The sequence below is a fragment of the Myotis nattereri genome, assembly GCF_964212035.1.
Source record: "Myotis nattereri genome assembly, chromosome: 5".
In the NCBI taxonomy this organism is placed as follows: domain Eukaryota; kingdom Metazoa; phylum Chordata; class Mammalia; order Chiroptera; family Vespertilionidae; genus Myotis; species Myotis nattereri.
In genome coordinates this window covers 62773747-62790060 of record NC_138080.1, presented here as the reverse complement: position 1 = coordinate 62790060, position 16314 = coordinate 62773747, and the positions used below count along the sequence as shown (strand labels likewise).

Genomic DNA, 16314 nt, shown 5'->3' with positions numbered 1-16314 from the left:
TAGGCTGTGCAGAAAAGCATCCAATGTAAAAAGATATTGTAAAGAGTCTAAAGTCCCCAATATTTATTGTCAGAGAACCAATACCTAGACCTGTGCATGCTTTGCAGAAGCTCCAGGATGGTTAACCTAGGTTTCAATTGAGTTCTGGGGAAATGAGATTTTCATTTAAAATTCTCAAGCTCACAAAAAAAGTTCAAAACAGAATATAAAAATCCATGTATTTACCCTGGCTTTAAAAAAGAATCATAAACCAAATATATAGATTCTTTACTTTTAGTTCCAGAGTTTTAGAGTTTTAAAAGAAAGGCTTTTTCCTCTTACATTCTGCTTTGCTTTCTGTTAAGATGATCAACCATTAGGTTTCTCTTTGTCTATAGATGTACATGCCAGACCCTGTGAGTACCACGACCTCCTTTTAAAAAATCTAAAAATTTTTCCTGCATGGGTCTGTTTGTACTAAGGTTCTGGTTTAACAAGTTTTATTCAAAATACCTTCTTCTTTTAAGATAAATAAATGCCTTGTTACAAATAATAGAAATTTGAGTTCTCTAAATCAGTGGTTCTCAACCTTCTGGCCCTTTAAATACAGTTCCTCATGTTGTGACCCAAATTATTTTCGTTGCTACTTCATAACTGTAATATTGCTACTGTTATGAATCATAATGTAAATATTTGATATGCAGGATGGTCTTAGGTGACCCCTGTAAAAGGTTCGTTTGACCACCAAAGGGGTAGCGATCCACAGGTTGAGAACCTCTGAATGCTCAAACCAATGAATTAAAACATCACAAGGCCTTAAGAATGAATGGATTGATATGTGCAGAAGCAAGAGCTAGTACTTACTTGGTCCTAGAGTTATAACAGAGTTAGTACCTTTACAGAGTAGTGTCTTTTGAAATCAAAACACACAATTTTCCAGAGAAAAGCAAATATATCTTAAACATTTACCATTTACCCCACAGCAAAAAAGAAACTTTTTTTTTTTGGACCATTCACCAGTTTTTGTCACCTTTACAACTAACTCATGTAAGCTTTCTAGTAATTTGTTCACCTCATGAGGGGACATTTATTACTTCTTTACTATTAACTGTCAAATCGATAGAAGAAATCTTGATCTCGAAGGAAAATTAATAATCATATTTCTCTTAGCAGTTCCATTCAGTGAACAGGTAGACAAATGGACTGCATCTCTAGAGACCAAGGGGACTATAAATGAAGAAAACAGCTCTGAGCAAGCACAGCAAACTAATGCCCAATTCCATTTTCACAGTTTATACTGCAAAAATTTATAGGTGAGAGATGAAAGGTTAAAAAAAAATCTGTAGTATGCTCAGACCCTTGCAATACATCCACTCATGATAATGACTGAGTCATGTGCCATCACACATCTTTCCATATCAAGGACTTTTGAAAGAGTCCTAGGAATTGACAAGCACATGAAGTTAAAAAATTTAAAAGGAAAAGGCTACCACCCATTTGTTTTGCTAAAAAAAAAAAAAAAAGTCAGTAAAACTTCTGCTGAACACTCAGTTCCGTGTCTAAATAGGCCACGCCAGCTTTCACTTCACAGGTGTTGCATTCAGCGTGCCAGCTGCTGAGCCGCCCCGAACACACAGAGCCGAGCACAGCCGCCCGGGACAGAAGGCTCGCATGGATTTCACTGGGTCATCAAAGTTAGCCTTTGCTTTGGTCGCCCCAGGGAAAAGTCAGGAAACAGTCTGTCTTAGGAAAAGGGGAGACAGCCTGCAGGAATAGACTTGAAGGAATTCAGGATCCTGTCAACAGTGGACGCTGCGTTTGCGTAGCCCGCATACCTAAACAGAAATCAGGAAATCTGGAGGACAGCCTTGGCCATTTCATTCACTGCTTAAACATTACCCTTTGCTTTCCCAGAGAGAGAACTGCCCAGCTCCACAGACACACCCCCTGAGAAGAAGCTGCACTCACCAAACAGTGACAGGACCCCGCAGGCGGTCCAGACAATCAGAGACATGCCCACACTGCCCGTGTTCTGGAGCACGCCCTTAGGAGAGATGAAGATTCCCGATCCAATGATGGTGCCAATGATGATGGAGATGCCCCTCAGCAAAGTGATTTTCTTCTTCAGCATCACTGTGTCCTGCCCAGGGGGCTCCTTGCCCCCCGGGGAAGGCAGCCCCCCTTTAACAGTCCCCTGCAGGTAACCTCCATTGGGGATGGTGGCCACAACAGGCTTTCTGGTCATTGTAGTGACTAACTGTGGGAAAAATGAAACAGAGGAGGGGAAAAAAGAAAAAAAAAAAACGAGAAAAAAAAAAAAAACCCCTGAAACTTTCAACTTTGATGTCTCTTGGTGTGAGGAACCAATCTTTTCCTCCTTGCTCCCAGGCTGTCTCTCAGTGCTACTGTGATCACAGGTAAAAACTCAGAGGTGTATTTTCTCCTTCACAGCTATTTACCCCTCAGGAGCACCTGTGAGTTCTTGGGGCTTCTGCTCCTCCACCTTCTCCGACTACCTCTGTGCTGTGGCCGCGGCGGCTGCCCTATCATTAAGATCAGCTCAGCTTCCTCATGGGCTGGTATTTAAGCTCCTGCCTGTCACACCAACTTACTCCAGCTAAATGATGATGCAAATTCTCCAGGTTTGCATCAGCCACATGAGAAGGCTCCAGCATGACTCAGCTCTTTTTTTTTTTTTTTTTTAACAGTAGCAGGATGTTGCTCAAATGACCTAAGCTTGTCAGAGAACAAAGCAAAGCACACCCACTTAAAAGGGATCCTAACCAATCCAGGAACAGTAAATGCATAACAGACCTTCCCAGAGATTTAAAGCAACGCCTAGGGAGGGACAAAAACTCTTGACCCAAGAAAGAAAGTGTGAAATGAAACAGGAAATGATAAGAGCATAGTGGAGTTCCCTTTTCCTGTTACAAGCAACTATTTTGATAATAGTATGTAACCCAGAAGGCACTGTTTATGAAACAAAATTTAGTTTTTATAATCTGTTTCCTGCGTGTTTTATTTATTTATTTTGAGGGAGGTTTCCTAGCAACACAATCAAATCTAATATTTACAAAGTTAGAAAGATTCTGTATGGCTGCTGTCATGCACACAACAATTATGAACCTTACTCAACATTAAAAGATAAAAATTCTTACTGCCAATAATAAGCCAGTATTTAAAATCATCATCTTAGTGTGACAAGTTTTAAAATCCCAATGATTCTAGAAAATTGTCATTTTCTGGTTCTCATTAATCCTAGGTGATCACCTAAACTATATAAATGGTAAATATTCTTCATTTGCATTACTTCATTGAATTACTAAAACACACTAATTTAAAAGTTGAATAATAATTACAATGGCATAAAAATGTGCATATAGCAAAAGCTTGAAAAGGAACACACAGAATAATAGCTTGGAAGGTAATGACATCATGTATAAAGTTTTTTTCTAAAGTGTATGAACTATTGTTATATTATGATTATAAATTTAAAATGAATGAAAACCATAAGCTAAGATTAAATTGTTTACCTTGAAACAGTAAGAAAAGCAAAACATTTTTAAACCCTACTAACTTTTCTTAATCGGGTCCATAAAACAAATACAAAAAAAAAAAAAAGAAATCCCAGATATCACGTTTGTGGTTTAGGTGGTCTGGGATTCCATGAGAATTGCACATTAACATTACCCTGAAGCTACACTTACGCACACTATTAAATATGCTTCGGGATGTCTGAACAAACACAAGTGGGGTGGGGAGAGGTTTGGGATGACCTAAGAAAGAAACAGCCACTAGGAGAGCAGTGTGCAGGAGGTAAGAACTATTTTGTGCTGTTGGCACCTAGAAAATTATACCACATCAATAAATACTCTACCATCCGAATAATTGAGGCTACATCATTTCCTTTTATATTGTCTACCTGGCCCTACATAATTTGCTTTGGGTAGACCAAAATCAGAGTTTTTTTCTACAAAAAATAAATACTTTCACCCAGATGTTATGTTTTAAAAAAACAAAAATGGGTAGTTTTTCTCATTCAGTCTTGTTGGAAGGTCCTAAAAGAAGAAAACTAAGGAAAGATTCTTCTTCTATTTTTCCTCCTCCAAGTCCGTCCACTCACACAGTTCTCCTGATGAATGAACATAATGGAGAGAGGAGGCCTTTGTCGGCCCAAAGGGGGAACATGTTCGCTCTGAAGAAATATGAGTTAAAAGTAGAACATTCAGCATCCCAGGGAACAGCGTTCTGGCTCCAACTAGCACAGAGCACACTGTAATTTTACATTTTGTGCTAAATGACTGAACTAATAAATTGAGACTAAGACCTCACTCAGAGAGGAAGTTAGATAAATTCTAAAGAAGGAAAAAAATGTTCTTTCAATATAAAAGAACAGTCTCCTTCTTTGCACTATTTAAAAAAAAATTAATGAAGAAAAATCACTAAAGTTAGACTAATGGCCAAAAGGATTGTACTGTTGGATTAGACAGAGTCACACTAAAAAATTCTATAAAGTGGCACAGAGTTACCAAAGACTGTAGAGAGCGCCTGGGAAGGCACATGGGCATTTCTTTATTTATTGCCAGCTGAATCCAGTGGCATTGGCAGAGCCAGGTCCTGGAAACATGCCTTGCCAGGGGCAGGAGTGTTGTCAGCCTGACCTTCAGCCCAGGCGCAGGGGGTGGGTTTCGTTATCTAAATCCAGCCAAGCACCAGGAATGAATATGACTCTGGCCCACCCAAGAAAGCACATAATCCCCTTTGTCTTGACCTTTAGTAAACCCCCCTGGTTTTTGCTGTATAAAATAAAGGCGCTGTATTGGCTCTGGGTCACTGTCTCTCCATCAGAGGACAGTGGTCCCATCTGGCCCCAGCTTTCTCCTTCCATCTCTGTGTCTATCTCTTTCTTTCATTTTCTCAATCCCCAGCCACCCCTACTCAAGAACTGGACCACTCTCTAGCCGCGCTGGATACGGAAAAGGAAGAAATATTTAAATTTCTTCTAATACCTAGATATTGGCAAAAAATTGCGATTACAAAGAAAACGCTGTTATTTTTAGTGTTAACCAACCCTAATAGTCAATGGTTCTACACAGTGATAAACTAGGTGTATATCACAGAAATGAGTTCCAAACACATGCATTTATATTCTTCCTCCTGCTTTAGGCCTTCTCTTAAACCAGTGATGGCAAACCTTTTGAGCTCAGCGTGTCAGCATTTTGAAAAACCCTAACTTAACTCTGGTGTCGTGTCACATATAGAAGTTTTTTGATATTTGCAACCATAGTAAAACAAAGACATATTTTTTATATTTATTTTATATATTTAAATGCCATTTAAAAAGAAAAATCAGCCAAAAAACTGAGTTCGCGTGTCACCTCTGACCATGTCATAGGTTCTCCATCACTGTCTTAAACCCTCCTATCAAGTTAGGAGACTATTCTTCTGCTATTTACAAATATTTATCTAGTGCTTATGGGGCACAAGGAATAGCCCCAGTTCCCTAAACATGTCTCATGGAAGAAACAGACATGATATATGTACTACGGTAGCTTCCCCTTGGTAGTAAATTATTTCTGTGCTGTGATTATAAATATGGGCACATAATGGCCTGGCCAAAAATAATCATCTCCCCGGCAGTGGGGTACAGGAATGTGACCTGAGCTGGGCTATTTCTAAACAGAATTAGATTTATCTTTTCTCATCTGTTGGAAGTTGTGGAGATGTGACTCCAGAACAACTGGGTGCCTTATCCCCTGTCATGTTGAAAAAATGCCCATGAAATAAATTGAGACTATGCAGAGATGAGAAAATTAGAATGTGCCAGCATTGTGGGGCCCTGTTTTAGTTCCTAAGGGACCCAGATTGGCTGTGGGTCCTGAGGATCTTTTATTTCTATCAATAAAAAGCTACCTCCTTTCCTTGCTAGGTATGCTGCCTCGTGCCACACACAGAGAACAGTTACACATGGTTGGTAGGGTTCAATGGAAGTGGTATGATATTTAAATCTCCTAAGTGGGGTTGATATGATACATGGCAGCCATTAGACACATGTGGTTACAGTCACTTGAAACGTGGCTAGTTTAAAATGGGATGTGCTGTAAGTGTAAAATATCCACTGGAATTTGAAATCTTATTTTTAAAGAATGAAGAAAAAATATCTTCTTATAATTATACTAGAGGCCTGGTGCATGAAAATTCATGCACTGGAGGGGGGGGTCCCTCTGCCTAGCCTGCCCCCTCTCACAGTCCGGGAGCCCTCCGGGGCGGGAGATGACTCAGTGATCAGGGGAAGGCGATGCCCCATCACACCTGGTTACCTGAGCCTTGGGCCAGCCCTGGGCAGCTGGGGGGCTAAGGTGACTGGGGGAGTCCGGAGGCAGGCTCACCTGCCACCCCAGTAGGGCTGAGGAGACTGGGCACCACCAGCTTGTGGCTATGGGCGCCACCATCTTTGAGGGCATGGCACTCAATTAGCATATTCCCCCCTTATTGGCTGTAGGCGTTGCCATCTTTGAGGGCCTGGCAGTCAACTAGCGTATTCCCCCCTTATTGGCTGTGGGTGCTGCCATCTTTGAGGGCAGGGCAGTCAATTAGCATATTCCCTCTTTATTAGATCGGATTGTTTATATTAATTCCACCAGTTTTGTTCTGTTTTTTTTTTAATGTGGCTACTTAAAATTTAAAATTATATATGTGGTTCAAATTTGTGGCTCACATTATGTTTTTATGGACAGTGCTGATCTAGAAGAAAAGAGGATGTAATTCTCAACTTGGTGTAAGCAGGGATTTCTTAAAAGGAACATACAAATTACTAACCATAAATGATGATACATTAGGATATATTAAAATTAAAATATTCAGCCCTGGCTGGTGTGGTTCAGTTGAGTGAGCGTCATCCCATGCACTGAAAGGTCGCAAGTTCAATTCCTGGTCAGGACACATACAGGTTGCAGGTTCGATTCCTGGTCAGAGTGCATATGGGAGGCAACTGATCAATGTTTCTCTCTCACATCAGTGTTTCTCTACACTTGATCTTAGCCAAAAGGCCGAGAAGCAATCATCAGTGTTTCTCTATATGTGTATCTCTTTATTTCTCCCTTTCTTTCTCTCTAAAATTCATAAAAATCATATTTAAAAGGAGAATAAAAGAATTTCATTTTATCAAACAACATGATTAAGAGACTGTCAAAGTGAACCATGAAATGGGAGAAGGTATTTGCAACTGGCAAAGATCTCATATCCAGAATAAATAAATTCCTACAAATCAAAAGGAAAAAGACAGCTCAATGGGCCATACATTTTAACAGACATGTGAGAAAGTGGTCAATACATTTGTAAAAAACTGCTCAACAGTATTTGTCATTAGGCCAATTAACACTAAAACTATCATTGGTTATTAATCCCCAATATCATTGGGGCTACCTGAGAAAGACTGACAATGCCAGGAATGGTAAAAATGTGGAGCAACTAGAACGCCTATATTCTGCTGCTGGGAATGTTAGTTGCATCTTTTTTTGGTTTTTATTGTTCTTTTTTGGAGGAAAAGGGCAGCTGTAAAATACAGAGACCTCAGTAGCAATGATTTGTTTTTTCTTAAAGTGAGAGAATGGTTGGAATCCAAGGAATCAAAGCAGTAGATGGGACAACTCAGAGCATCTCCAAGTTGTTTTCAGGAAACAGCAACCAAACGCAAGCTAAATATTCCAAGCAAGGAATTCTTCTAACAATTTACCTTGTCTTGTAGATTACCAACACTTCCCCCCGTTAGTGGGAAAGCATAATTTATTACTGCAAACCAATGACTCCACTACAAGAAACACCTTAGAACAAAGTTTTGAATCAAATCTGTCTACCTGCAAAGCACAGGAATGGAATGAGGCAAATACCCACACAAAAACAAATACCCAAACCCCACAACAAAACCCCTCAAACGAGGACAAAGATTTGACAAAAGGTGCATGAACTGTAGAGTGTAAAGGATCATTAAGCATTAAATGCAACCGTGTATCCAAGACCCAGTTTGTGTTAATATATGGGATAACCAGGTAGTTTTACCCTGTATGGCTAAGCCCATTTCTTTATATAGACAGACAAAGCTGGCACTGCTCTAGTCATAACTAGTAACATACTGCTTTGTCCTTTAAGATCCAGTGCCACACTACGCTGAACCACGAAGCCAAGGTTTTCCACTAAGGCTAAGGATGCTGCATCTTTGCAGGGATGAAAAGCTTACCACACACTCATACTCACATATACCAAATCTATCAGCTCTTGGGAGTCAACCACAATTCTGCGTTTCATTTATGGCAGTATATCTTTCATATGTGTTCTTCCGGAATATTCCTGTCATACTAAACAGCAAAAATCTCAACACATTTCGCACCTGGTTATGGTTACCCAGTAGTTATTACTGGTGTGCAATAAAACGAGAGGCTGAAACCACAGGACAAGTGCACAGGGTGGGGACTGTTGGATAAGGAACAGATATAAAAACACAGATGTGCAGATTTCACCAGAAGCCTCAAATATCCGCCTCTAAGTCTGTAGCACAGGCTGCTTGCCACAGTTCAGATCCTTCACCCATCACCCCTCATACAGGGCCAATGCTGCTACTTTTGAACACCCTCCAACGGTGTGAATCTGGTTGAAAACAGATGATGCAACAAACGTACACCAGCTGCTTGACTGTTAAATTTGGGTCACAAAAAGCTAACTTTAAGGTTTACTATTGTAACTTTTTAAACCAGAGAAAACAACATATTCCTTGGGGAAAGGTGAGGCAGTGAGAAGACAGGCCCTGGGGAGAAGTATTATGACAGCACCTGGAGCTGCTAGGCCTGCCTAGGAGAAGCACGGGTACCGCCACATCACCACGGGGGACAGCTACTGTCTGGGGCTCGGCAAACCAATTCACACACCACGCAAAGCTGCTAGGGATCTAAGTCATAAGAGTCTTCCAGCTCATCCTGAAACAAGTTTCACTCATCTTCAGAGTCAGTCAGCTCGATGCCCCACCTGCAGCTAAAAGCATAAGCAGCATCTCATCCAGCTCAAAGGTGACAACCTCTTCTTCATTATTGTCATAGGGGTTGCTCTTCTCCCTTTCCTCAGTGAGCTCCCAGAAGTGGTTCCTTCGTTGGGCCCAGTGTCTGCTCGATGATTCCACTTTCTGTCTTTGTGGCTCCTCTCTACAGCCATCGGGGTACGCATGTTTGTAAAGACAGTTCCCTCCAAATGGGCAGTTCCCATGTCCCTCATCAAAATACCTACCTGCACACCTTGTTGCTCATTGCCTCCTCATATTTCTGAATGTGTTTCTGCGTCTCTTCTTTCTCCTCCACCCAGTACTCACTTGGAATGACTAAGTTAGATGTGATCCGGCCTTCTGGCAGGACTTAATGGTCTTGCTCTCACATTGTTGAGCACTCCTCCACTTGTGAATACACTTGGGACAGTAGGTGTGGTTGCAGTTGGAGAGGATCCAAAAGTGGTGCTCATTGAGGTTGGCTTTCTCGTAGATCACCTCTATGCAGATCCCACACACTTTGTCCTCACTGTGCTAGAAAGCAAATAAGAGCAACATGTCCTTCTCAATGCAAGATTTTATGTGCTGTGATCTCTCCTGTGACAAGGATGTGCAGCCCACACTTGTCACAGGAGTCTCCATGGAGATACACATAGTTATCCCCATACGAGCTCTCTTCAACCTCAGCATAGGGCAAAGCTACTTCTCTGTCTCTATTGCTATTGACACCTTCTCTCTGATTCTTCTTTGGTCACTGAGCCTTGAAGGGGTGCTTTAGTGCACCCCAACCTCAGCATAGGGGCAGTGCGGCTACAGTAGGGCTGGCCAGGAACAAACTCAGTGGCATTCCCTCAGTCTTCTGAACCTGCTCCTGCAGTTGCAAAGTTTGAATTTCTTGACTCAGCTTTCATTTCAACAATCAGTCCAACTACTGACGAGAGAGTTGAGGAAGGAGCAAGAGATGATTTTGCAGTTAGATCTGTAGCAGTTGCTTCTTTCTTCCTGTTTCAATGGTTTGCTATGTTCATATCCACATCAGTCTCCAAGAACGCGGTACCCTCACTGAGAATACTTGAACACTACACCATATGGACTGTCAGAGAGGTGATGTGAGTAGCGACAGTTTTCTCCTTCCTTACAAACTCCATGCATGGAATACATAAAAGGGTGGTCGTGGAAGGAGGCAAGATGACGTGGGTATCCTTTGTGCCCTAAAGCATTCTAGGACAGAGCAGTTGTTGCATCTTTATGCAAAGTTGTTGGGTGGTATTGACTAAGTTAAACATACACATATCCTAGGAATATGCCCAATAAAATTGCAGGATATCCACATACCAAAAGACATGGATGAAAATATTCATATTGCACATCATTTATAATAACCATATTATATGCAAATGTACATAAACAGCAGAATGAATACATGTACCATTGTATTTATTCAATGAAATACTACAAAACAATAAAAAAGAATTAACAATAACTATGTGCAATAATATGGATGACTTTCACATAATGTTAGAAGACAGTTACAAAAATACATATGCTAAATGATTCAATTTACATAAAGTTTAAAAACAAGTAAGAGAACTTTATGGGGGAGAACGCTGATTGTTACCTTTGGGGATAAGCAGATTCCAATGATTGATGGGGCACGAAGACAGTTGTAGGGTCCTAGTAATGTACTACTTTACAACCTGAGTGGTAGGTACCTGAGTGTCTTAACTTTATGATAATTCAATGGGCTGTGCACTTATAGTTTTCTACTTTTCTTTATGTAAAATTCAACTTTTTAAAAAAATAAGCATTTTAGTTGAAAATTTATGATTTTCTCTCAAAACTATAGCAGACAGATAAGCAAAACTATAGAAAATTTGAAGAGTGATTCATAAACTTAGGACAGTCGTTCCATAGAGAACTATCTATCCACCAGATAAAAAATACAGATTACTTTAAAACATATATAAAGCATTAACAAATATGCCATGTCTAAGGTACAAGAGAAACCTTAAGAAGGTCTAAAGAATTAACATGAAAACTATACACTCTTACCATAATGTAATAAAATTAGAAATCCTATCTAATAAAAGAGAAACATGGTAATTAGCCGTACCTCCGCTACCCTTCCCATTGGCTAATCAGGGCGATATGCAAATTAACTGCCAGCCAAGATGGCAGCTGGCAGACAGGCAGCTTGAAGCAAACATGAGGCTTCCTTGCTTCAGTGACGGAGGACTCCAACATTCCCCGCCTGCAGCTAACAGCCTCTGAGCTTGCAGTTTGAAACATGGTTACAAATATAGAAGCTAAACAAAACCCCAGAAACCTGCTTTCAGCCAGCTGGGATCTCAGAGCTAGAGTTGAAACAGTGTTTCGATTATAGAACCCAAACAAACCAGATACCTGCTTTCAGCAGCAGAGGCCTAAGAGCTGGAGCCAAGCCCAGAATTAAAAAAAAAAAAAAAAAAAAAAAAAAAAAAAAAAAAAAAAAAAGGAGCGGTTGGGAGCTTCAGTCACCCGCCAGCCTGAAAACAGCCCTCAGCCCCTCACCCAGACTGGCCAGGCACCCCAGTAAGGACCCCCACCCTGAAGGGTGTGTGACCAGCTGCAAACAGCCATCATCCCCTCATTCAAACTGGCCAGGCACCCCAGTGGGGACCCCCACCCTGATCCAGGACACCTTTCAGGACAAACCAGCCGTCCCCCACCCATGCACCAGGCCTCTATCCTATATAGTAAAAGGGTAATATGCCTCCCAGCACCAGGATCAGTGTGACAGGAGGCAGCGCCCAAACCCCCTGATCACCCTGCAACTCTGTGTGTGACAGGGGCGGGGCCACAACCTCCCTATCCGCCCTGCTCTGTTCATGACAGGGGAAGGTGCCCCAACCCCCTGATCAGCCCTGCTCTGTGCCTGATAGGGGGGGAGCTCCCCAACCCTCTGATCAGCAATGCTCTGTGGGTGATATAGGGTGGCGCCCCAACCCACCCCCCCATAGGCCCTGCTCTGTGACGGGGTAGAGCCATAACCTCCCCATCGGCCCTGCCCTGAGTGTAGCAGTGGTGGCGCCCCAACCCCCTGATTGGCCCTGCTCTGTGGGTGATAGAGGGTGGCACCCCAACCCCCCCTTGGGCCCTGATCTATGTGTGACGGGGTAGAGCCATAACCTCCCCATCGGCCCTGCCCTGAGTGTGACAGGGTGAGGCGCCCCAACCCCCTGATGGGCCCTGCTCTGTGTGTGACAGGGGGTGGTGCCTCAACTCCCCTATCGGCCCTGCTCTGTGCATGACAGAGGGGAGCTCCCCAACCCCCTAATCATCCCTGCTCTGTGCGTGACAGGGGGGAGCTCCCCAACCCCCCGATGGGCCCTGCTCTGTGCGTGACAGGGCATGGAGCCCCAACACCCCTGATGGGCCCTGCTCTGTGCATGACAGGGGGTGGCACCCCAACTCCCCAATCAGCCTTGCTCTGAGCCTGACCAGGGGCTGCACCTAGGGATTGGGCCTGCCCTCTGCCACCCGGGAGCAGGCCTAAGCCAGCAGGTCGTTATCTCCCGAGGGGTCCTAGACTGTGAGAGGGCACAGGCTGGGCTGAGGGACCCCCCTTCCCCCCGAGTGCACAAATTTTTGTGCACCAGGCCTCTAGTTAATAATAATTATAGAGCTAAAAAATAAATTTTGTATCTCTGGGAAATTTAAAAACATACCATAAACTTATCTATTGATTAAACAATAAATGTGAGGCCCTTCTGGTTTGGCTCAGTGGGCAAAATGTTGGTCTGCAGGCTGAAGTGTCCTAGGTTCAATTTTGGTTAAGGGCACATGCCCAGGTTGCGGGCTTGATCCTTAGTAGTGGGTGTGCAGGAGACAGCCAATCAATGATTCTCTCTCATCATTGATGTTTCTCTCTCGCGCTCTTCTCTTTTCCTCTCTGAAATCAATAAAAATATATTTTAAAAAATTAATAAATGTGAGAAAAATATTCACAAAATACTTAAAATTGAATAATGAAAAACCTGCTCTAATTTGTGTGACTCATTAAAATTACTTAAAGAAAAATTTAAAGCTATAAATTACATTAATCAACACATAAGAAAGATTTAAAGCAAGTAAGCTAAATAGTCAACACAAATTTTTGGAGAAAAAGACTATATTCAAAGTAGGAAAAAATGATAATTCTAAGACTGAGGAAAGTAAGAACAAAAAAGTGATAGAAAATATTCTTAAGAGAAAATTTTAATTATTTTAAAGACAAATAATATACAAAACTGAAAAAAATTAGGAAATTAATAAAAGTGAAATAAAAAGAGAAAATATCTTAGAGACCTGGAGTTTATAAATACTGAAGGAATGTAATGAACAGCTATCTGCCAGTAATATGAAAACCTAGAATAAGTGCACATATTTCTGGAAAACAAATACTGAAATGGCACTATAAGAAATAAGAAAAAAATAAGTAGTAAAATTGAAAAATTAAATAAACTATTTAAAATTGGTAAGCAAGGATATATTTGACTCAAAAAAAAAATAGCAAAACAAAACTAGGAATCATTTGTTTTACAGGTAAGGCCTACCAAATTTTCATGAAATAATCTCTTTCTTAGAGAAGTTATTTAAGAGAATGAAAAAAAGAAGAAATATTCAACTCATTTTTTTGAATCTAGTGCAGGAGTTGGCAAACTTTTTGTGTAAAAGCCCAGGTAATAAATATTTTAAGTTTTATGGCCCCATATGGTCTCTGTCCAATACCATGCACATGCATGTGTGCGTGTGTGTGTTTTATAACCTTTTAAAAATGTAAAAATTGTTCTTAGCTCTTGGGGAACTTGCCAACTCTTAGTCTGATAATATCTTGATTGCAAAGGATAAGACACTCAGAGCTATTGCAATGACTTATGACAAAGGTTTTATAAATAAATTTTTATTAAAACCCCACCCATTTATATACTGTCTTTGGCTGCTTTCACATTGCAACAACAGAGTTGAGTAGCTGCAACAGACACCGAGTGGTCTACAAAGCGGAAAACATTTACCATCTGGCTCTTTACAGAAAAAGTTTGCTGAACCTGGCTTAAAAGAATATGCAGGAACTGACAACCCATTTCTTCCTTGATTTTTCTTGCTACTCACTCCTCTTGCTCATTCAGAGCTTGTTATTCCTACAAGATAGATATGCTCCAGCCTTATGGCATTTGAAATTGCTGTTCCCTCTGCCTGCGATTCTATTCCCATAATATCTAGACGTTTCAGTCTCTCCCCTCCCGCACTACCTTTTACCACAGCGATCATTACACTGCAGAGTTCCTTTGCTTTACTTTTCTCTGTCCCTCATTAGATTGTGACCTCCCTGATCTTGGACTAATTTTTTATTTCTGCATCTCAAAATGCCTAGCCCATCTGTCTGTTACCAAGTAGTAAGTACTGGGTATACATTTGATCGTTATTAACTCCCGGAAACATAAACAATGTTATTATAGAGTTCTACTGGGAGAGTGCAAGGGGTGAGTTAGGGAGAGAGAGGAGTAGCAAAAGAGCTGAATCATCATCTTTCACAGGAGAAAGTTGATATATAACATAAATATAACCAAAAAATAACAGGAGCATATTATTTAAAGATTTGGAGGCCAAAGAGCTTGCACAAGGCAGTGCATCCCTTTCCAACTGTTTTATCCCAGTTCACCCCAGGTGGAAGGCTTAATAACTGCAATACAACAGCCTGACAGGGCTATCAATACTCTGCTTGCCACTAGTGATGGGGTCCTTCCTGCCATTTGACAGGTGAGCGACTACACTTTTTTAAAGTTTGCATTCTAGACTAGAATACTTTTAGTATCAGTTGTCTTAGTTTTCAGATAGAAAAAGAACATGAATTGATAAATCCTATCCAAGTGATTTGCTAAAGTACTGCTTTCATGAATACAGGTAAGGGAATACCGAGAGCAGAGCAGGGATGGGAAAGAAGACAAGCAAAGATACAATTTCAGATAAAGTCCCAGCTGATCCTGCAGGAGGAACTCTGGAGGGTAAATTACACCTTAGAGTTCGTCTCAACTCAAGGCATGGGTGTCAGACTTTCACATTATCAGATCAGCGGGTCATTGGATAGCATCCAAGAGCAAAGAATGAGAAAACTCAGGTTCAGAGGAAATGTGTTAACCCTGGGGAGTAAGGAAAGGGGTGCAGGTAGAGAGGGATATTAAAAAAACAAGGACACCTACTTTTTTATCAATACTGTCACCTCCTTAAGTGATCAAAATAAATATCATCAATAGTACCTATTGACAGAACCTATATAGGTAACCCAATATCACCTATGTAGAATTCTTGATAAAACTGTTTAACCTGAATCCACTGATGGGGTAGCAATCATAAAAATCCATAACAGAGAAAATCTACTCAACAACAAGTCTAGAATTTTCAAAGACGTCAATATAATCAAAAAAATAAAGGAAGAGGGACTGTTCTATATTAGAAGAAACTGAAAAGAATATAAAAGATATCTGGGATAACTGAGGAATTTTAATGAGAAATGCATTTTGGATGATATGGAATTTTTATTAATTTTCTTAGGTGTGATAATAAAATTGTGATTGCATAGGAGAATATCTTTATTCTTCAGAGATGTATGTGAAATATATATGTCATAATGTGGGCAATATATTTTCAAATGGTTCAGCAAAAACATGTGTAAAGAGGGATAAACCAAATACAGTAAAATATTAACATTGCATCATAATCTGTAGAAGCAGAAGTTTCAAAATAACATCAATGCCCATTAAAAGTGCAATGGTCAAAATAAGTACCCAAATATATAATGGAATACTAACCAGCTATTTTTAAAAACTTCAAATTTCTTAATGTTGACATAGATTTCTAAAATTAATATAATATAAATCACATTAAGCAACAAAGGAAGGAGAATAATTGTATGGTTGTGTATAAATGATTGTATTAAACCTCCACATGGAAATTGAGCAGATAGGGTAAGAGTAGGAGAAAATTTTTCACTATATACTTTTTTTAAATGCTCTTTGATATTTAACTACTGTGAATGAATACCTATTTTAACAACAAAATAAATTGCAGCATAGAACAATGGAGAGAGCTCCAAAGATTGCAAAGAAATAGAGGGTAATAAAGTAATAATAGAAATTGACATAAATATGATAAAACAACAAAATAAATATGATAACAAAAGCATCATACGATTCTATGAAAATCTAACAATTAAGCATACTTTTGATAAGATGTATGCATCAAGGTAAAAAAAACAGGGTCATAATTACTAACAAATACAAATTTACAAA

The 16314-nt window shown here is 40.4% G+C and overlaps 1 protein-coding gene and 1 pseudogene across 2 annotated transcripts in view; both read right to left on the bottom strand.

The window, feature by feature from the left end:
• SLC7A11 (solute carrier family 7 member 11) overlaps positions 1-2656 on the bottom strand; it is a 241368-nt gene extending 238712 nt beyond the window's left edge. The window contains exons 1-2 of the mRNA XM_081093138.1: positions 2592-2656; positions 1948-2236 (exon numbers count right to left, since the gene is read on the bottom strand). Coding sequence (XP_080949264.1) covers positions 1948-2236; positions 2592-2654 — 352 coding nt within the window. The 5' untranslated portion in view covers positions 2655-2656. The remainder of the gene's footprint in view (positions 1-1947; positions 2237-2591) is intronic.
• Positions 2657-9003: 6347 nt separating this feature from the next.
• Positions 9004-10159, bottom strand: LOC308520487 (E3 ubiquitin-protein ligase makorin-1-like; annotated as a pseudogene). Its single transcript has 2 exons — positions 9324-10159; positions 9004-9252 (listed from the first exon to the last, which is right to left on the bottom strand). The product of its transcript is annotated as an E3 ubiquitin-protein ligase makorin-1-like (transcript).
• Between the last annotated feature and the right edge of the window lie 6155 nt (positions 10160-16314).